General features: G+C 42.1%; 1 protein-coding gene across 3 annotated transcripts; it reads left to right on the top strand.

Moving 5' to 3' along the window:
- The first annotated feature begins 1216 nt into the window (after nucleotides 1–1216).
- UBXN8 (UBX domain protein 8) lies at nucleotides 1217–20088 on the top strand. 3 transcript variants are annotated; one of them, XM_075283740.1, is made up of 9 exons: nucleotides 1271–1333; nucleotides 3190–3313; nucleotides 6422–6544; nucleotides 8435–8505; nucleotides 9755–9877; nucleotides 11719–11859; nucleotides 14157–14198; nucleotides 16366–16440; nucleotides 19549–20088. In XM_075283740.1, the coding sequence occupies exons 3-9, from the start codon at nucleotides 6445–6447 to the stop codon at nucleotides 19711–19713; spliced, it is 717 nt and encodes a 238-aa protein (XP_075139841.1). In that variant the 5' UTR covers nucleotides 1271–1333; nucleotides 3190–3313; nucleotides 6422–6444; the 3' UTR covers nucleotides 19714–20088. The 3 variants fall into 3 exon arrangements, with proteins under 3 accessions (XP_075139840.1, XP_075139839.1, XP_075139841.1); XM_075283739.1 differs by lacking the exon at nucleotides 3190–3313 and having other exon boundaries at nucleotides 1217–1333; nucleotides 11722–11859; XM_075283738.1 differs by lacking the exon at nucleotides 3190–3313 and having other exon boundaries at nucleotides 1217–1333.
- Nucleotides 20089–21631: the final 1543 nt, after the last annotated feature.

Raw genomic sequence — 21631 nt, 5'->3', positions numbered from 1 at the left:
ACTGTGTCATCAGCTGCATCGGGGGAGGAGGGGGTAAGAAGTCCAGCACCCTAGGGTACAGGCATACTGTTTTGTGGTTACGATGAGCCTGCTGCAGAATCTCATTTGCTGAATGCTATACAGTGTATAGCATTCTGCAAATGAACGCTGATTCTGCAGCAGGCTCGTCCTTGCTAGGAGCAGGCAAGAGTGCTGTTACCAGCTGCCTTTTTCTCATTGGAATGAATAGTCCGATCTTAGACTCCGCCTCCTCAGACGAGCCCCGGCAGAACCAGCGTTGACTGGCCAATCGCTGGTCTATTCATTCCAATGAGAAAAAGGCAGCTGGTAACAGCACGCTTGCCTGCTCCTAGCAAGGACGAGCCTGCTGCAGAATCAGTGTTCATTTGCCGAATGCTATACACTGTATAGCATTCAGCAAATGAGGTTCTGCAGCAGGCTCGTCGTAACCACGAAACGTCGTACCTCCTAGCTAATGTAAATGATGATCTTGACTGTGTCACCCGGGTCAGAACATGGGTTAATTCACTGAATTCACTTCGGAACCGGAAGTTTTCTTGCCGCCGTTCATTTGCGCATGCGTCACCGGATATTTGCAAAGGGACTCATGTATACTTTTAGCAGCATCATGTCTGTATTTTTTTTTAATTATGCTCACTTGGGCTTGTCTCAGCTATTTGCTTGTTATTGTTCAGTTAGACCTGGCACAATTACATACAAAGAAAGCCTTAGTTATAATGGATTGGAGAGTGGGGCAGACGGCTTCTTATCCCCCATACTCTGGAACTCCTTACCATGACACATAAGACTGACCCCCACAATCACAGGCTTCAAGAAGGCCCTGAAGACTCACCTATTCAGGAAGGCCTACAACCCCCAATAACACTATCACCACAGCTAAAAAACGAAACACTGGGCTCTCTCCTCTTCCATGTATAGACATTCTCAAGTGACTACTGCAGTAACTAGGTAATAAGACAAGTAATAACAGGTGTAGCCCCCACACTTGGTAATGAACGCTATATACACACACTAGGAGACTAGTTATGTCTGCCCTGATCTCCTAAAAGCCACTCTGCTCCCGCAGCAGGCCACTCAGTCACGGTGAGGCAGCCAAGACTAGGACGGGGTGTATTATGGAGCCCACACCTGTACGTACAGCGCCGTCTACACTGCAGTACACGCAGCGTGTTCCGGTCACGTGTGCGCTCCCAAAACACGGACACACAGGCAGACGCTTCCTGCTCCTGGAACATGGCAGCGAGGAGCCCGTTATTATGCCTGCTGCTCGTCTCCTTCTTCATCCTCCTGTGTTTGAGGAGTCACCCGCTAGGTATTCTGCTCGGCTCCTCTCAGGCTCCATCACTGCCGTGTGTCTGTTGCATGCTCTTATAGGTGGTCTGACCATGACTCCATAGGGATGGCTCACAGCTTTAACTCCATGTATGCCGTTGCTTTCCTTCTGTTCTGTTACTTGGCAGGTGAAATGCTACATTACAACTAATGATAGTGAATGTGGCCCTGCAGCTTGCTGTTAACCACTAGGGGCCCCTCAGCTCTCCTGACCCAGCAGGACAGTACTGCGTTATGGGTTTGGTCCTCCTGACCAGGGTGACTCTGCACTCTCACGACTCAGCCAGAAATAGAGATGAATACATTGTGACCAATAGAACCAGAGTTTGCAGACAGCTTAGTGGGATTGGTTTTTTCTTCCTTTTTATTTTTATTTTTTGTAGTATCAAATGGTGTGTGGGCCATAAGGGGGGCATTATATTGAGTGGGGGTCATTATACTGTGTGATGTGGCAATGAGGGACCATTAATGAGGCATCATCACTGTGTAGGAATGGGCATAGTTAGGGGCCTTGTCTGCCTTTGTGCCTGTTTACTTAATAAAAGCTCTGCAGTGGTCGTACAAATGTGTTAAAACGGTTCTGGTTGTGACACATTTGCGGTCAGTAAAAGTCTAAGCCATGTTCAGTATCATTGTTCGTGACTGGCACATGAGATATTTGCTTGTAATGTCGTGTAAACACAAGTCATATATCCCTATCACCTCTCGAGTGGCTCTAATATCTGTCCACAATCATTTCATGTGAGCCAATTGTCTCATTAAAAGTGGATGTCCCATTGGTAATACAGATGACGTATACACAGCTGGACCCCGCACAGATCAGCTGATTTGGCTATTGGAAGTCTATACAAGGTTTTTGGCCAGAAGCTGCTTTGCTCCTATGGTGAATGGGAGCAGGGCTACAGAGCTCTGTTGTCATTGCTGCAGCATACACAGCTGGAAGCTATATGCAGTGTACAGAGATGTATGCTATAGTCGTAGTGGTGCAGTACAGCTCTGCACCTATTCACTTCGATAGGAACATAGCTGCTTCCGACTGTATACAGCTACAAGCAGAATAATCAGTTGATCGGTGCAGGATCAAGGAGTGAGACTCTCACCAATCTGACGCTGATGATCATTACCCATGGGTCTTGGACTACCCCTTTAACACCTTAGCAACGCAGTATGTAATAGTATATCCTGCGTTGCATGGGAATGAATGGAAGGACCCTGTGCCAGCCCAGATTGCTGCTTTTAACCCATTTATAAGTGTCTAAAGTGCATGGGCACCACCATCTTTATTGAAGGCTCCAAGGCTTGTCATTACACTAGATCTATTAAACACTTCCATGGACAGCGTGTGTTAGAAGGCAAGGCATTTTGCTATTCACTGCAATACAGTAGTGAACACATTGCAGTTCTTCCTGCAGCACTTTCAACAGAAAGTTCACAGAGTTTTCCTCTGCAGGCTTTCTGTTATAATTATATCTATAGGAAAACCGCTGGTGTTTCCGTAGATATAATTGACATGCTGCAATTTTTCAAAACCGCTGCGATTTTTTTATTTTTTTTTTCTGCAAAGTGGGCATGGGATTCGCATGAATCCCATCCACTTTGCAAGTACTGTAAAACGGTGTGATTTTTACCGTGGCGTTTCCGACTAGTAGGGCCCCAGCTTAACTGAGTTTTCTTCGCACTTAGTGTTTTCCTGTTTTCAGACTAGCTTTGATCGGAACAAGTTGTCATTATTTTTTTTTCTCTCTTTCGTTTCTTCCCTCCAACCCCGTCCTTTCCCATCCCTGCTCCCTCTCCCTCATTGTCTTTGGGTGTGCGATTCGCTCATACTTTCATTAGTCTGTAGAGCATTGGCTCCTCCTACGGGTGACTGTGGCCGGTGTTGAGTTCCTGCTGGTGGTCGCTGCAGCCATTGACATGTTATTCTCCCATATGGCATAGGTTCTTTCTAGTGGAAATGGCGGTAAGTTCTAGGTCACTTTGCCTTCTGATGTTTGTTCCCTGTAGTGGGGACAGCAGCATATTACTGTATTCTATGGCGTGTGTCCTCTCTAGTGGTGAATGCGGCTGGCATCCAGTTAGGCTCACCCTGGCAGTCACTGTAGCTGGATACACGTTACTGTCTCTTATGGATTAAGCTCACCATACTCCTGACTGCGTCCAGTGGTATGTTTCTATATAACATGGCATAGGCTTCCTCTGGTGGTGACGGAGACATGTTGCTCTATATTATGGCTTAGGTTCCAACTTGGGGTGTTTGAGACTGATGGCCTGGTCCAAGGTGACATGGGAATGGTCCTCTGTGGCCCTGCTTCCACCCTACCTTTTGCTCTTATATTTGCCTCTCATTCTGTATTTGTCTCACACCTTGTCTATTTGTTTGCTATTGACCTTCCCCAGTATAATTTACCATATCCTGTATCTTTGGAGGCAGTTTTGTTTGGTTTTTGCTTCCTGTTTGTTTGTTTTTATTTGGAAATAAAGAATTTACAAAAACAAAACAAGAAATTCATCTGCAGACCTTTAGCATATCCAGCTAACCTTTGGTGAAATGAATGTGATGGTCACACACATAATATTAACAGCAGATGCTACAAAACCATCAATATTGTGAATTTGTGAATGCTAACAGAAGAAGGTACATGTATCCCTATGACGTAGGCCTCATGCACATAATAGGAATGCATACTTGCTGTTACACCGCAAAGTTACACAGCACTTTAGCACTCTAGCACATTGAGCCCAGGCTTTAGAAATTAAAGTGTATGAATTTTTTTTTTTTTTTTTTTTTTTTAAAGGGATTCTACCACTAAAACACTTTTTTTTCTAGTGACCACGTCGGAATAGCCTTTAAAAAGGCTATTCGTCTCTTACCTGTAGAAGTGCTCTCCGCCGCGCCGTTCGTTCAAAATACCGGTTTGTACCTGTATGCTAATGAGTTCTCTCGCAGTGATGGGGGCGTCCCCATCGCAGGAGCAGCGATGGGGGCGTCCCCATTGCAGCTCGAAAACTCACCGCAGCGCCGCCTCTCCGGTCTTCGGTGTCCTCCCCTTGCTTCTTCAGCGTACTGTCGGACGCCTGCGCAGTACGCTCTGTTCGACAAAGATTGCCGAACGTACTGCGCATGCGCGAAATTGCGATCCCAGCTATAGTGCGGGCACCGAACTTTCGCGCATGCGCAGTACGTTCAGCAATCTTCGCCGAACAGAGAGCATACTGCGCAGGCGTCCGACAGACGCTGAAGAGGCAAGGGGAGGACACCGAAGACCGGAGAGGCGGCGCTGCGGTGAGTTTTCGAGCTGCAATGGGGACGCCCCTATCGCTGCTCCTGCGATGGGGACGCCCCCATCGCTGCGAGAGAACTCATTAGCATACCGGTACAAACCGGTATTTTGAACGAACGGCGCGGCGGAGAGCACTTCTACAGGTAAGAGACGAATAGCCTTTTTAAAGGCTATTCCGACGTGGTCACTAGAAAAAAAAAGTGTTTTAGTGGTAGAATCCCTTTAATGAATTCCAACAGGAAAAAAACTTATGACAGGGTCCATTGGATATCATATGTTCAAGTATTCCCACTCTGAAGTCGTACAGGCAACAATGCAAATGGTTTTGTTGTGTTTCTGAAGCCTTACAGTTCTTTTACACCTGACATTGAAATTTGTTGTAAAAATGTAACAAATGTAATATTTTTTGCTGTATTGAATAGTGTCAGCCTACATAATTTCAAATAGAAACGTCTATTTTCTTGTCAGAAAGAGGGTAAACCTATGCTTTCTCATATGGGTGATTGACAAACCTTGGGTGTCTTCGTATGGGGCATCTACCTGCACTCTTTAAGACGTTTTATAGAATTGGTTTAGACAGTAAGTTCCCTTTGACATCTCTCCAGATTAGGGCTGTTGAAACTTTTGTTTAAAAATAAAATCTGTTTTAGGCTTTTTTTGTTGTAGATTTTTTCAGCAGTTTTTTTGAGCCAAAGACAAGAATGGCTACAAAAGGAATAGGACATGTATAGGAAGTTCTTATACTTCTACCTTCTGCTCAGTCCACTCCTGGCATTGGCTAAAAAAAAAGCAACAAAATTTGCAACCAAAAAAGCTGCGTTTCCGCAATGTGGGGCTTCAGCCTCATTCAATCTTATGGACGTTTCTCAATTTCAAGATCTTTATTTTCAAGAGGCAGCTATTTAAAGAGACTACAACAGTTCATTGAGCAGGCAAAGGGGAAAGGAGTCCGATATATTTGATGTGTGTGTGTGTGTGTGTGTGTATATATATATATATATATATATATATATATATATATTATAATTTCTCATTCTCCCTCTACCCCCAACTATTGCCAATAACTTGCAGCAGGCAGAGAAAGCCTGCACAGAAGATATGAGACTCTGGGGCAGGGCAAACATAGAATTCACGATTCTTTGAAGGGGTTAATTAAAAAAGACCTTTCAACAACTCCTACTCTTGACATCATTTGATAGGCTCCATTCAACTGATTCTGTTACAGTTGGAATGTTTCCATTGTCCCCACAGGTCCTGAGCTATTAATAGTGTTCTTTCAACGCCCAATATAGTAATTAGCCTCCCTAAGCCAGATCAAGACCACCCACCTAGCAGTAGGGAGTTCCATTAGCATATCGGGCACTGCTCACTTAGCTGGTGGAGATGGTCCTCCTCATTCCATTAGTTGCACATGCCTAGTCCAGGTCCGCAGAGAAGGATAGCAATAGCAGCAGAGCCACCTCTGTAGTCAGTAATGACAATTCATAAGTCCATACTGACCAGTTTTTTTGAAGTTTTAATACACTCTTTAGAGTTGAAAGTGATAACTGGCCACCATTAATAAATATTGCCGATCAAAGCAAAGACCAGAGATTAAGATCGGAAGTTTTCAGCAAATCCTACAGCAGTAATTACAGGTTTTCTCTAATACCGATTATAATGGTATTGATGGTTCTGTTCTACTTGATGCTAATCGATGAAGCCTGAGCTTCTGTGTTGTTAAAACACTTTGGTGAAAATAGGTTGAAACATTTGTCTTTTTTTTTTTTTTTTTTCTTTTATACCAGGTCTGAAAGAGATTGCTTTTTGGATGGGAAGATTTATCTTGATCCTCGCCCTTGTTACTTTCATTGTTTCTGTGGTGGCTCCTTATTTTAATACAGTTCATCTCTCTGGTAGCTCTCACTCTGGTAAGGACATACATTTTATTTATTATGCTTCTATAGCGCCATCATATTCCGCAGCGCTTTACAGATATTGTCAGTCACTGTCCCATATAGGGCTCACAATCTACATTTTGGTAAAGTACATCATGATATTTAGTAATCTCCACTAACTTTGTTGATTGTGTGTATAGAAACCTGTTTTATTCTAACTCCTTAGCCCCTTTCCGACATCTGCCGTAATACTACGGCGCATGTCGGGTGTGTAACTATGGCAACCCCCGGACCAATCGGAGGCATTAACCCCTCCGGCGCCACGGTCAAAGGCGCCGGAAGCGCCACTTTCTCGGCGGCACATGGGCGCTGCCATTTTGCCGGTGATCGCTGGCTCCTGGAGCATGCTCCAGGGCCGACGTCACGTTGGCATGACAGCCGGGAGCCTTTACAAGGCTCCCAGACTTGTCTGCAAGCTCTTTCTTTTGTAGGCTGGTCTATGCAGCCTGCAAAAGAAAGGATGATTTTTTGCAATGCATTAGCATTGCAATTCATTGCATTAGTGATCAGACCCCCTGGGGTTCAACACCCCTAGGGGGTCTAATAAATGCAAAAAAAAAAGAATTTTTTTTTAAAAAAAGTAAAAAAATATAAAAAGTATTAAAAATTCAAATCACCCCCCCTTTCCCTAGAACACATATAAAAGTAGTTAAAAACTGTGAAACATATACATGTTAGGTATCCCCGTGTCCGAAATCGCCCGCTCTACAAATCTATAAAAATATTTTTCCTGTTCGGTAAACACCGTAGCGGGAAAAATAGTCAAAAGTGCCAAACCGCCGTTTTTTCACTGTTTTGATTCTGATAAAAATTTGAATAAAAAGTGATCAAAGCAATAGCATTTCCCGAAAATGGTAGCACTAAAAAGTACACCCGGGCCCGCAAAAAAAGACGCCCTATACATCCCCGTACACTGAGGTATAAAAAAGTTACAGCTGTCGGAATATGGCGACTTTTAGAAAAAAATTTTTTAACAGTTTTGGATTTTTTTTAAGGGGTCAAAATGTAAATAAAACCATATAAATTTGGTATCCCTGGAACCGTACCGAAACACAGAATACAGGGGACGTGTCATTTTGGCTGCACAGTGAACGCCGTAAAACCAAAGCCCATAAGAAACTCGCAGAAATGCATTTTTTCTTCAAATCCACCCCATTCTGAATTTTTTTACAGCTTCCCAGTACATTATACAGAATAATTAATGGTGGCATCATGAAGAAAAATTTGTCCTGCAAAAATTAAGACCTCAAATGGCTCTGGGAGCGGAGAAATAAAAAAGTTATGGGGTTTAGAAGGAGGGGAGTCAAAAACGAAAATCAAAATATGCCATCAGCGGGAAGGGGTTAATGGTTAGGCTTGAATAAGCGATAAAGAGGTATTTCTATCTCTAGTATCACTCATATTTTTATACTCCCAGTGAAACAAGCGTAAAAGAAAATGCAGGATTTCACAGAAAGGAGACAACAATATTACAAAATTTATTAAAGACACAAATCCTGCCAGGAAATCAAAAGGTGTTAAAAAGTTTGGTTACACTTAGTTTCCTTTAACCCTCTGGACAACCTCTTTCAATATAAAAAGCTCCCAGTTTAAGATCTGTATCAATAAGCCACAGCAAGGAGAGGTTACAAAAATACAATGTGTTATAGAAAAAGTCCAATGATTTTAATAGGAACTGTTTAATGCTTCATGTTGTCGGAGGCAGCACTACCAGAAAAAAAAACACCTGCTGCCAAGTTCCACCAAAGATTACAGCAGGGCAATGTGTCATCAGATTATTTTATTTGCTAACAAAAAGACATTATCCAAAGAGAACAACACTTATTACAGATGTATTTTTTGTTTATTGCCTGCCTTTATTAGTGCCACAAAAAGAAAATGAGCATCATCTAGAGATGGTCAGAAAAGAACAGCAAGAACTTTTGAGCAAAAAGGTAAACTTTATATTCATAGAATAGCATCTTGTCTAGAACCGTAACACCCCTGTTACTATAAGTTCTGTTTCTTTGTTGGACAAGGCGCAGAAAATGTTTAAAGAGGACCTTTTATGTCCTCCTGCACATTTGGTTTTACATACCGGTTATGTGCCCTTGGGCTGGAGATATCAGTGCCTTTAGTTTTGGCTCTGCCCACCATCAGAAGGGCATTCCTGACAGTCTAGCTAGGCTGTTAGGAATACCCCTCCTTGACAGTACTTGGGCATAGCCCTGTACTGTCAGATGGGGCATTCCTTACTGCCCAGCGATGACGCTGAGTTGTGAGGAACGCCTCCACAGGAGGTGCAGGAGGAAATGAAAGGTTCTCTTTAATACAGTTAGAGGGGTTGTCCAGCCCCAAAATTGAATTTTCATACTGATGACCTATTCAGTGCACTATTGACTTCCTAGTGGTATATAAAACCACATATTCTTGAGAAAATGAAAGGTCCTTTTTAAGGTTCCTTGTACAGATGTAGCTGTACTTTTTCAGAAATTTGGATCAGAAGTGAGACCTTATGATTATATTACATGTTGCTTGCATAGAGCCAACAAACGTCACAGCTCTGTACAGAACTTATCACTCGTATCAGTTCCTGTTGCCAGTGTGACTCGCAGGTGGGGTTACCATTTAAAACAGTAATTCCTAAACCTTAATAAATTTCCCAAAATTGGTATAATGGTTTCATCTTTAGAAAGTGTAGGTAGATGATAATTTGCTAACTCCCAACTGAAAGTGAGAATGGGGAACTCATGATTTGCAAATTAATGGAAGCAGCTGATCACACAGGATCTGTACTAGGTTATCTTCAGCACTGTGATAGAGATCAATACTGTGGCAACATGACTGGCCAACCTGCCACTTTGCTTATTTGGAGAACAAACCACCACTAATCAAGTCGTCACTTATAATGTTGGTCAGACCCCTTTTAAAGATTGCTATGTATTCTAAAATATTTTCACAAAACTCCCAAAGTATTGTTGAAATGAGGGACCTGATGTAGAGCTTTTACTACAATTTTGATGTCATATCTTCTACTTCCTATAATCACCCCACTAATGTGGGGTAAAATGGACTTTTTTGGGTAGTGAAGGACACATTGCTTTAATAAAAAGGGGTGTGGATAAGCTTTTCTCTTCATATCTTATGTACTGTGTGTGGTCCCTTATCATAAGTTAATAATGAAGACATTTCTTTTTTTTAAAGGCATGTGAATACAATGAAAATATTTTAATACCTCGCCAAGAGGAAAAACTTAGAAAGCTAGAGGAACGCTTCTATAAGATGACAGGACAAACATGGAAATTATCTGAAGGATATACACTTGGCGTAAGTAGAGATCTTGTACTATTTAAAACAGTGTTATGTTCCTGATGCAGGTCACAAGATTGGGGATCTGTGATGTCAGAGCTGGTGCAGCAGCATGGTTGGTCCCCTCTCTGTACAGCTAATAATTGGGGCACCAGGGGAACATTAGTTATACAGTAAGCATCTTTACACAACACAGTGAATGCTCTGTAACCTCTGTAAGGACATTCACTATGCTCGAAAAAAACAATGAGCTTGATTTTAGTATGTGTCATTACAGACCCTGTTCTCAAACCTCGGTTTACATAATTTTTTTTCTAAAGGTAAAATGATTTGGGGGGGATTTTTTTTTTTTTTTTTTGTGTTTGAACATTTTTAATCGTATTTTTCAATACCAGTATGGGACTAGACTACGCAGTCTTTTAATACCTAAGATAATGCACTGCAATACAAATGCATAGTGATCACAATTTTCCTGTCAGGGGACAGTGATGGCAGACTCGGGGGCTGATGATGGCAATCCCATGGCTGGATGACATGACAAGGCAATAGTCCCCCTCATTTGCTCCTCCACACTGCAATGTTTGTTAGAAACCACTTGCATACTAAGGGGATTGGAATTGTCTCTGATCTTGGACACTGCATCAAAGTGTCAACTGGCACCATCACTATGCCGTACATTTACATTGTGGTGAGGTATTAAGTAAATGTGCAGCATGGTTCAGGAATGGGTTAAAATTTCCTTAACCCACATTGGTGCTGGAAAAATTAGCATACCGTATTTTACGGACTATAAGGCGCACTGGACTATAAACCGCATTGCCCATGAGCGCCTTATAGTCCGTCTCGGTTCATATATAAGGCGCACCGGACTATAAGCCGCAGTCTGGTGCGCATTATATGTTATTGAAAGCGGCGGCAGGCAGACTTTGCCAGCGGCCGCTTAACCCCCCGCGTGCCAGCCGCTTCTATTGGAAGTGCTCGGCAGGCGAGGAGAGGCTCTATCAGCAAAATCATGCTGATAGAGCCCAACCGTAATGTTGTGAAACTTACCGAGCGGTGCAGGGTGGGCGGGTATTCAGGCCTCCTCTTCCTCCGATGTTCCGTCCTCCTCCTCCGCCGCTCGCTGATAATGGCCTGGGCGCATGCGCAGTAGTAGAAGCATTATGATATTGCGCATGCGCTCAGGCCATTAGTTCGCGAGCGCCGGAGGAAGTGGTCAGGACATCGGAGGAAGAGGAGGCCTGAATGCCCGCCTGCCCTGCACCGCTCGGTAAGTTTCACGTTCTGTTTCAGCGTGACAGCAGGGCTGCCGGACACTTCCCATTCATTTCTATGGGAGCCGGCATGCGAGCGCTCCCCATAGAAATGAATGGACTGCTTTTTTCCATTCATTTCTATGGGGAGCGCTCGCATGCCGGCTCCCATAGAAATGAATAGGAAGTGTCCGGCAGCCCTGCTGTAACGCCGGCGTGTACTGCTGTGATACACGCCGGCGTTCCGTAGTGTGAATGCACCCTTACGGTGCCTTTTATGTATGTATGGAAGCGGCACGCAGACTTTGCCGCCGCTTCCATCCATATATAAGGCGCACCGGACTATAAGCCGCACTTACGATTTCTGAGGAAATCGTAGGTTTTTATGTGCGCCTTATAGTCCGGAAAATACGGTAGGTATTATGGAATGTATAAAAGCTGAGTGATAAAGCCTGTGGGTACGTTAATGGGAGCTATACTGGTTACCAACTTTTTTAGAAACCAGTGTAACAAGGGGGTACCCCTTCTATGAAATCCAATAGGGACATAAGTGTGACCGTATTGAGAACACTGCTGTGAAGAAAATTATTCTTGCTTTCTTAAAAGCAGGAGGCAGAAGATCAACAGGATAATTCTGCTGGACCAAACGATCGTGTGGAAACTGCAAATGAAGAAGCTATAAGGAAAAGAAAACTTCCAGAGAATGTCACAAAGCCTTTACCACAGTGCGAGCCAAAGCCCAAAAGGGTATTTGTTCTTGTGTCTTGGTATTAAATGCTCCAGAAACAGTTGTGCAAGGCAAGATATTTTTTCCTGTTAAATATGGCTGTCCGTAGACATTAGATTTGCTGTCAGTGAATTGAAAGATTGAGGTTGAAAAGTTGTTCTGTTAATATCATAGATACATAGTTGTTATAAAAGAGAAATGTAATGCCCTGTACTGAACTTTGCACTCATGTATGTTGGATAGGACAAGAATGTATTTTCAGCCAGTAGATGTAAACAAGGATGTTTCCATCGAGTGACTGCTAGGGTTGAGCCGATCTTGACTTTTCAGGATTTATTTTGAAATCTGATTTCCGATCATTTTTCATTTGAACCCGATCTCGATCCCAATTCCAATCCCAAAGCAAGTCAATGGGATTTTTATACTAATCGGACATCGGATTTAAAAAAAAAATCCTATTCACTATACAGCATGGAATCTAACAATTGAACGCTTTAATTGTTAGAATCCACGCTATGTAATGATTGATTTTTTTTTTTTAATTACTAAGTAGCCAGAGGATTTTTTATTATTCGCCTCGCTGCCCCCTGTCTCCCAGGTTAGGAGAGTGTGGGCGGGTACTGGGAGAGGAGACGTCACGTCTCCCAGCCCTGTACCCGCCCACACTCTCCTAAGCCACAAGCCCCGCCTTCTTCCCAGCTCTTTAACACTAACCAGGGAGGCGGGGGCAGCGAGGCGAAGAAGAACGAAAACACCGGGCACCGGACCAGCTATCTCTGCAGGTAAGTAGCTACTAGAGATGTTAGCTAGTCTCCCATTAGAATGAATGGACGCAGCCGGCGCGCAAGGGGTTAAGGCTGTGTGCCAGCTGCTTCCATTCATTCCCATGGAACCGCAGCAGAGCCTTCACACTGAGTATACAACACTCAATGTGAAGGCTAACATTGTCAGCTTTTCCCACAATGCTTGGCCAGTAGCCAAGCATTGTGGGAAATAATCACCGATCTCGATCCTGCCTAAAAAGATTGTGTTTGGAATTCCAATCGCGATCGTGAAATTTTCTCGATCGCCGATCGGAATCCGATCTTTTCCAAACACGATCGCTCAACCCTAGTGACTGGAAGCATAACTATTGAAAATGTCATTGAAATGCAGTCTATAGTAGAAAAGTTTTTAAGTTTTATTTACAGTGTTAAAACACTTGCATTTTTTACATAAAGTTGGAAAACACCTTTGATGTTGTGTTTACAGAGGGTCTACAAAGGCCGTACCTTTCACTCCTGAGCTTGAACTAATTCAATCTTAGATACATGAGGTTGGAGTTAGAAGATAGACCAGTCCTTCTGAATGTTTTTGGTAGCTCTTCTCAATGCATCTGTAAGAAAGCAGCATGTTAGGGCCCCTTCGCACGTAGTATACACTGGCTGATTCTGAACGTGTAAACGTTCCGATTCAGCGGCATTTAAAACAGATCCCATTGCTTTCAATGGGAGCCGGCATACGTGCGCTCCCCATAGAAATGAATGGAAAAAAACAGCCCATAGAAAGCAATAGGATCTGTTTTAAACGCCGCTGATTCGGAACGTTCACACGTTCAGAATCAGCCAGCGTATACTCCGTGTGAAAGGGCCCTTACAACAATCACACGACTAGGAAGTACTTCAACTCAAGTCATTTGAAACAATGTTGTTCCAACTCCTGTAGGAGTACAACAGGTAGCAGTTGAATCATGTGATTTGGATCAATGGATCTTGCCCAGGCTAGTGTCAAAATTTTTTAAATGAATAAAACTTTGTGATGCTTATTTTAAAATAATGCTTGAGGCTGAAACCCCATGTAGCATATATGCAAAAACCACAGTGTTTTATAGTTCCTGCAAAGTGGATGGGGTCCTAGCGAATCCCATCGACACACTGCAGAAAAATATCCTGTAGTTCAACTCAGTGGGAGCTATTTGCTATTCGCTGGGAGCTTTTTATTTCTAATCCTGTTTTGTGTATAGGATGGCTCTGGGGGCTGTCAACCCACCACTCATTAGGTATTTGATACATCCTTAGGATAGGCCATAAAAATCCTTAAAGGGGTTATCCAAGCAAAAATGAACAACCCTTTTAACATATAAATCAGCTGGAGGCAGTGAAAAAAAATGCATACTCATCTGTCCTGTTGCTCCAGTGTCCTCCAGCATGTTCCAGTTCTTCTGCTCCGGCAGTGTCTTCCTGAGTTCCACTGAAGCCACTGTGTAGCCTCAGCAGTCATGTGACCATGCAAAAATATTAACTTTGGACAACACTGCAGTAACTTTCTGTTTTGATAGGTGATCACTCTACCTGAAGAGCCTAGTGAAACAGAGGAAGGTGTAAGTATTTGATTGGTCCACTTGAGACTTTTTTTTTTGTTGTCGTTGTAATAAAGTAAATGTTTTATGTATTCCTTCGTCTAAAGGTCTCTAATCTGGGAGTTAAATATTGATGACCTGTCCTGAGGATAAGCCATCACTATCTGATCGAGTCCAATTCCCAGCATACCCACCAATCAGATGCGGTGTTTGGTTAATGGACATTTTATTGTATACCAGGCACAGTTGTTGTGTCTGATATTGCAACTGAGTTCCATTCACTTGACACAGAAAGGTTAAGTGACCTATGATCGTGATGTCAAAGACTGGAAGAGAAGGCCACAGTGTCCAAACGCTGTGGCTCCTTCAAAAAGCTGGTTGGCAGATGTATTGTGATCTTATGCTGGATCCCAATAATCTAATATTGATTATAATATAAGTGTATATAAGTGTACTATATTAAGTATAAGTATCGCTAGTTAATAACACAGTCGGGAATGTGATTTTTATGTGAACTGCTGCTTTATAAAGTTAAACTTCCCAACTGTGTTTTTAACTAGTTGTATTTCAGATTCTTTTATATCTATTACTGGTATTTCAATGTTGGTTTTCTTTTGCTACTAGAATGTTACAGCCTGTTTTATAATAATCAGAAGAAAGTTAGATAGGATAATAAAGTATATTACATATATGGTCACAAATCACCCCCATTCCCCCCACCTGACACAATAGCAAAAATAAATAAAATTGGCGTTCGACTTTAAAATGCCCAAATGCTGTTTTGATAATGGGATGAATTATGGAGGGTTTCCAATATATAGGTCTTTAAAATCCCTTTCAAAACTGAAGTGGTCCCAATAAATGGGTTTGGGAAGTTGTCTTCTTAATTTGGAAAATTACTGTTAGACTTGTAAGCCTTCTTAAAATCATTAAAACTCAATTTTTTTCTCACTAAAACGTCGGAATAGCCTTAAGAAAGGCTATTCTTCTCCTACCTTTAGATGTCTTCTTCGCGCTGCCGTTCAGTAGAAATCCCAGTTTTCGTCGGTATGCAAATGAGTTCTCTCGCAGCACTGGGGGCGGGCCCCAGTGCTCAAACAGCACTGGGAGCTTCCCCAATGCTACGAGAGAACTCTCCAGTGCCCCCTCCATCTTCTTCAAGAATGTCCTCTTCATGTGTCTTCTTCTGGCGCAGGCTTCAAACTTCTAGGCCTCGGGCTAGGGTAAAGCTGACTGCACATGCCCGCCGGCCACAAGAAAATGGCTGCTTACAATACTGTCACAAAAAGTCACAAAATCACTAGGGTGAGTTATAACGTTCCAGGGTTATTGCCGTAATAGGGGTCTTTCAGAATGTTGAAAAGTGGCTATGACAGGAAGAGGATAATATTCAGTTTTACTGAAAATATGATAACTTCTGACCAGCACATTTTATAGATCTTTTTTTGTTTAGCTATAATGCAGGAAATTGTGATGTCTGAGGTGCCAGTGAGCAGCGCAGATTCAGTAAAACAGACTTCAATAGAGGACATAACATAATTACACCCATATTCTCTGTACTAAAGAGCTGTGAATATTTTTTTATTTTATTTTTTTTATTTCTGTACTGTTAACATATTCCACAGCATTTCACAAATCAGAGGGTCCATGAACTGACAATATTAGACATTACAATGTGACAAAATAATTTACATATCAAACAATAGGGGTGAGGACCTAATGTAACGTGAGGAAATTGAAGTGGAGAAATAAAACTTCAATTTCTTGTCAAGGGAACCCTGTTTTCCCACTTGCACTTTTCTAGATCAGGACAAGTTTCCTTTTCATAGCTGCTGTTGTCCTAGCTATTTATACAAAAAAAGCTGTGAGGAAAATGTAAAATAGTTGAGGTGTGTTAATCTGCATTGGAGATGAACCTCCACTGCAGAGCTGGCCAAAAATAGCAGAGTTTCGGATAGTAAAATTAGGCTGCTTAGATCCAATACTTTTGCTATTTTTTGGAAATAATAGCACAGATGTTAACATACACTTTTATGTGGGCAAGTCAATTGTAAGTAGAGTAGGAGAGGAATTATATACTGCCATAGTGATCTAATGGTTATTTTAGATACCTTCTCTGCATAGAATTTGCTGTCATTTAATGATCAAGCAAGTATACAATGTGAAAATGTTGTCTCTTTTTCTTAAGGTTGTCATCATAGCTTTACGGTGTCCCAGTGGTCGTGTTTATAGAAGGCGATTTTACAAGTCCTGCAGTTCTCTTGTAAGTGCTTATAGGTAAACCGAGAAATGGGGAATTTTGTTCCTAACGTTGGGTTGGATGCTTCTATGTTTATTATTATAATATATATGTGTGTGTGTGTGTGTGTGTGTGTGTATATATATATATATATATATATATATATATATATATATTATATGTATACACTCACCGGCCACTTTATTATAATAAATTATTATTTATTTATTATGCTAGTAACGGGTTGGACCCCCTTTTGCCTTCAGAACTGCCTCAATTCTTCGTGGCATAGATTCAACAAGGTGCTGGAAGCATTCCTCAGAGATTTTGGTCCATATTGACATGATGGCATCACACAGTTGCCGCAGATTTGTCGGCTGCACATCCATGATGCGAATCTCCCGTTCCACCACATCCCAAAGATGCTCTATTGGATTGAGATCTGGTGACTGTGGAGGCCATTGGAGTACAGTGAACTCATTGTCATGTTCAAGAAACCAGTCTGAGATGATTCCAGCTTTATGACATGGCGCATTATCCTGCTGAAAGTAGCCATCAGATGTTGGGTACATTGTGGTCATAAAGGGATGGACATGGTCAGCAACAATACTCAGGTAGGCTTTGGCGTTGCAACGATGCTCAATTGGTACCAAGGGGCCCAAAGAGTGCCAAGAAAATATTCCCCACACCATGACACCACCACCACCAGCCTGAACCGTTGATACAAGGCAGGATGGATCCATGCTTTCATGTTGTTGACGCCAAATTCTGACCCTACCATCCGAATGTCGCAGCAGAAATCGAGACTCATCCGACCAGGCAACGTTTTTCCAATCTTCAATTGTCCAATTTCGATGAGCTTGTGCAAATTGTAGCCTCAGTTTCCTGTTCTTAGCTGAAAGGAGTGGCACCCGGTGTGGTCTTCTGCTGCTGTAGCCCATCTGCCTCAAAGTTCGACGTACTGTGCGTTCAGAGATGCTCTTCTGGCTACCTTGGTTGTAACGGGTGGCTATTTGAGTCACTGTTGCCTTTCTATCAGCTCGAACCAGTCTGGCCATTCTCCTCTGACCTCTGGCATCAACAACGCATTTCCACCCACAGAACTGCCACTCACTGGATGTTTTTTCTTTTTCGGACCATTCTCTGTAAACCCTAGAGATGGTTGTGCGTGAAAATCCCAGTAGATCAGCAGTTTCTGAAATACTCAGACCAGCCCTTCTGGCACCAACAACCATGCCACGTTCAAAGGCACTCAAATCACCTTTCTTCCCCATACTGATGCTCGGTTTGAACTGCAGGAGATTGTCTTGACCATGTCTACATGCCTAAATGCACTGAGTTGCCGCCATGTGATTGGCTGATTAGAAATTAAGTGTTAACGAGCAGTTGGACAGGTGTACCTAATAAAGTAGCCGGTGTGTGTGTGTATGTGTATATATATAATATATATATATATATATATATATATATATATGTGTATATAAAGTACAGACCAAAAGTTTGGACACACCTTCTCATTCAAACAGTTTTTTATATCTTCATGACTATGAAAATTGTATATTCACACTGAAGGCATCAAAACTATGAATTAACACATGTGGAATTATATACTTAACAAAAAAGTGTGACACAACGGAAAATATGTCTTATATTCTAGGTTCTTCAAAGTAGCCACCCTTTGCTTTGATTACTGCTTTGCACACTCTTCGCATTCTCTTGATGAGCTTCAAGAGGTAGTCACCTGAAATGGTCTTCCAACAGTCTTGAAGGAGTTCCCAGAGATGCTTAGCACTTGTTGGCCCTTTTGCCTTCACTCTGCGGTCCAGCTCACCCCAAATCATCTTGATTGGGTTCAGGTCTGGTGATTGTGGAGGCCAGGTCATCTGGCGTAACACCCCATCACTCTCCTTCTTGGTCAAATAACCCTTACACAGCCTGGAGGTGTGTTTGGGGTCATTGTCCTGTTGAATGAGAAGGTGTGTATAAACTTTGTCTGTACTGTGTGAATTTAAAAAAAAAAAAAAAAAAAAAGGTTTGTTAGTGTTATTAAAGGGTTAATAAGTGCACCCATATAACTGTAGCAGTGTTTTGAGTGATTTCTGGGTTTCTCTGGGAGTGCCTAGCATCTTCTGCATTTGTTTAATTGGTGTGTAGTTTCCTGCTGCAATGCATTCTGGTAGTTGTAGGCTCTCACATGCGCAGTACGCTTCTGTTCTCCATAGAACTACAGGAGCGTACTGCGCATGCGTGCGTAAGCAGCTGACCAAAAAATGGCCGCCGGCCAGCCTGTGCACTCTGCTCTGTCGGGTTCCCGATGGCGCACAAGTCTGACCCCAGCTGAAAGAAGAAGATGAAGGGGCGGTTGCTGCAGAAGATGGGGATTTCGCTGGAGAGAGTTCTCTCGCAGCATTGGGGACGCCCCCAGTGCTGTTTGAGCACTGGGGCCCGCCCCCAGTGCTGCGAGAGAACTAATTTGCATACCAACAAAAACTGGATTTTTCACTGAACGTCGGGCTGGAGACAACTTATAAAGATAGGAGACGAATAGCCTTTCTTAAGGCTATTCTGACGTGTCAACTAGAAAAAAAAAAGTGTTTAAATGATAGAATCCCTTTAATAAGAAGACTCATGGCTGTACTAGCTCAAAAGGGTGCAAATACTCAATACGGAGCAAACGGTCTGAGCAAAATAACTACATTTGTTTTTTTTTTTCTGTCAAGATGGGGTGCCGAGTGTACGTTAATGAGAAATAAAATTAACTTTTTTTTGCTTTTAGCAAATGGCTGCAATGAAAGAGTGAAAAATTTAAAGGAGTCTGAATACTTTCTGTACCCACTGTAGCTGGAAGCAGACAGCTCCAGTCACTGTGTAGTGACTACTGTAGCTCAGCTTCTATTAATTTGAATGGGAGTTGAGCTGCTGTAATCAATAACTGCCACTACACAGTGAATAGAGCTGTCTGCTTCAGCCTCTGGGCACTATTGTACCAGTGTTACTTATATTAGCCAATTGGTAGCGAAGCTGGGTGTCAGTGCCACTATTGATGACTTATCCAAACTAAAGGTAATCAAAAATAATTGCCTGGCAAATTCCTTTATTTCAGTAATGTCTTTGTCTTGATTTCTTTTCTAGGTATTACTTGATTGGATGATGAAAATTGGATATCACCCAGTATTTTATTCAGTTTGCACACCCTTACCAAGATGTCATCTAGAACTTAAAGAAAATGTAACACTGGAGAATATTGGCCTCACAAGGCACACAGCCTTAAACATCGAAGAAAAAGATCCATTGTAATTGTATAGCCATATCTTGCTTTATGGTTTTTTTTTTATTCCTTGTCATTATTATACCAAACTATGGCTACTCCTCTAATTTCTCATTCCACTTTTGGTGCCAGTTAGGCCTGTTTCGATCTACTTTTATTGTTCCTTTTTTGAAATACAAATATATATTGTTTCACACTTACCTTTTTGTTATATACAGTTGTGTAGGATGCTGCTATATATCTCCATAAAAAAAAAAAAAGTACTACATTACGTTTTGGGGGGGGGGGGTTTATCTGTAATTTTTATTAAAGATTTTATAAATTTTTACAAACCGCAACAGGAGGAAAAATCAAACTATAGTAAGGCAAGAAAAAAAAAAACAGGAAAAAAAAAAAAAAGAAAACATTCAGTAAATACCACAATCTAAGAATAAGGGAGGAGGGAGAGGAGGGGCAAAGGGAAGGGAGAGGAAGGAGTCACAAACTGCGCAGAGCACAGTAGGCATCCCAGGACGACTATACGGCCTGGAAGGCATCCAAAGCATTATTCATGGAGGCAGTGACGTGTTGACGTGTTATGTCCATCAATCGAACTATAAGATCTGGGCCTGTAGTGGGGGAGGAACATCTCAAATGGAGAGCTATAAGCGTCTTAGCAGCCGTGCACACATAGAGGAACCATTTTGAAGTCTGTTTAGCCAGTCGATTTGACGGAAGGTTAGATAGATATACAAGTGGATCAAGCGCGACTCCCTGAATAAAGAGAGCATCCGAAAGAGACTTAACCTCCAGCCAAAAGGAGCAAATGAGGGAACAGTTCCAGAAAATGTAGTAGAGCGAGCCCCACTTCAATTTGACAGTACCAGCACTGGGAAGGTATACTAGGATTGAGTGAGTGAGTGAAGTAACACAGGGGTATGATACCAGTGAATGAGTAACTTGTACTGGGTTAAGTCCCTGCGACTAGAAGGAAATGTATAATCTGTGCGAGCATTTTCAGGGGACACCCCATATTTAGAGCTTATGAGAGAGAATACACCAGTGCTGATCCCCCAAAATGTCCCTCTTCCCCATCCGTGTCATAGGAGCTAGTGGGAAAATAGAATGGGATTTGGTGTACCCAATTTACTCCGCACAGCTTACATATTCACTTCGGGGTTACTAATGCTCACTACATCACTTAATAAATTCTTTGAGGGGTGCTGTTTTCAAAATGGGGTCACTTTCTAGAGGTTTCCACTGTTTTGACACCTCAAGGTCTTTGTAAATGCGACATGGTTCCTGAAACTGATCACAGCCAGATCTGCCCTCTAAAAGCTCTTTGGCGCGCCTTCCCTCCTGCGTCTCGCTGTGCGTCCATATATTAGTTTACACCCATAAGTGGGGTACTATGGTAGTCGGGAGAACTTGCATAACAAATTGTGGGATGCGTTTTCTCCTTTAACCCCTTGTGAATGTGCAAATTCTAGGGCTAAACGAAAATATTAGTAAAATAAAATCAAATTTGAAAATTTCACCTCCATTTTGTCTTAATTCCCGTTAAGCACTTATAAGGTTAAAATACTGGGTATATGTTGTTTTGGCTTATTTAAGGGGTGCAGTTTTGAAAATGGGGTGATTTATGGGGGGGTTTTAATACAAGGGTCTTTCAAAACCCCTTCATAACTGGATTAGTCCCTTAAAAAATGGGTTTTGGAAATTTCTTGAAAATTTTGAATATTGTTGTTTCACTTGTAAACCTTCTAATGTCCGTAAAAATAAAAGGGTGACTCAAGTTTGATGCCGACATAAAGCAGAGATCTGGGACATGAGATTTACGATATAATTTTGGCGGTCTGACTATCTGTATGCAATGCACATCATTTCAAACTTTATAAAATGCAGATTTTTCAAAATTTCCTCCAAATTTCCTATTTTTTCATAATTAAACACAAAACATATCAACCA

The sequence above is a fragment of the Leptodactylus fuscus genome, chromosome 1 (assembly GCF_031893055.1).
Source record: "Leptodactylus fuscus isolate aLepFus1 chromosome 1, aLepFus1.hap2, whole genome shotgun sequence".
NCBI lineage: Eukaryota > Metazoa > Chordata > Amphibia > Anura > Leptodactylidae > Leptodactylus > Leptodactylus fuscus.
This window is presented reverse-complemented; position numbering and strand designations above follow the sequence as displayed.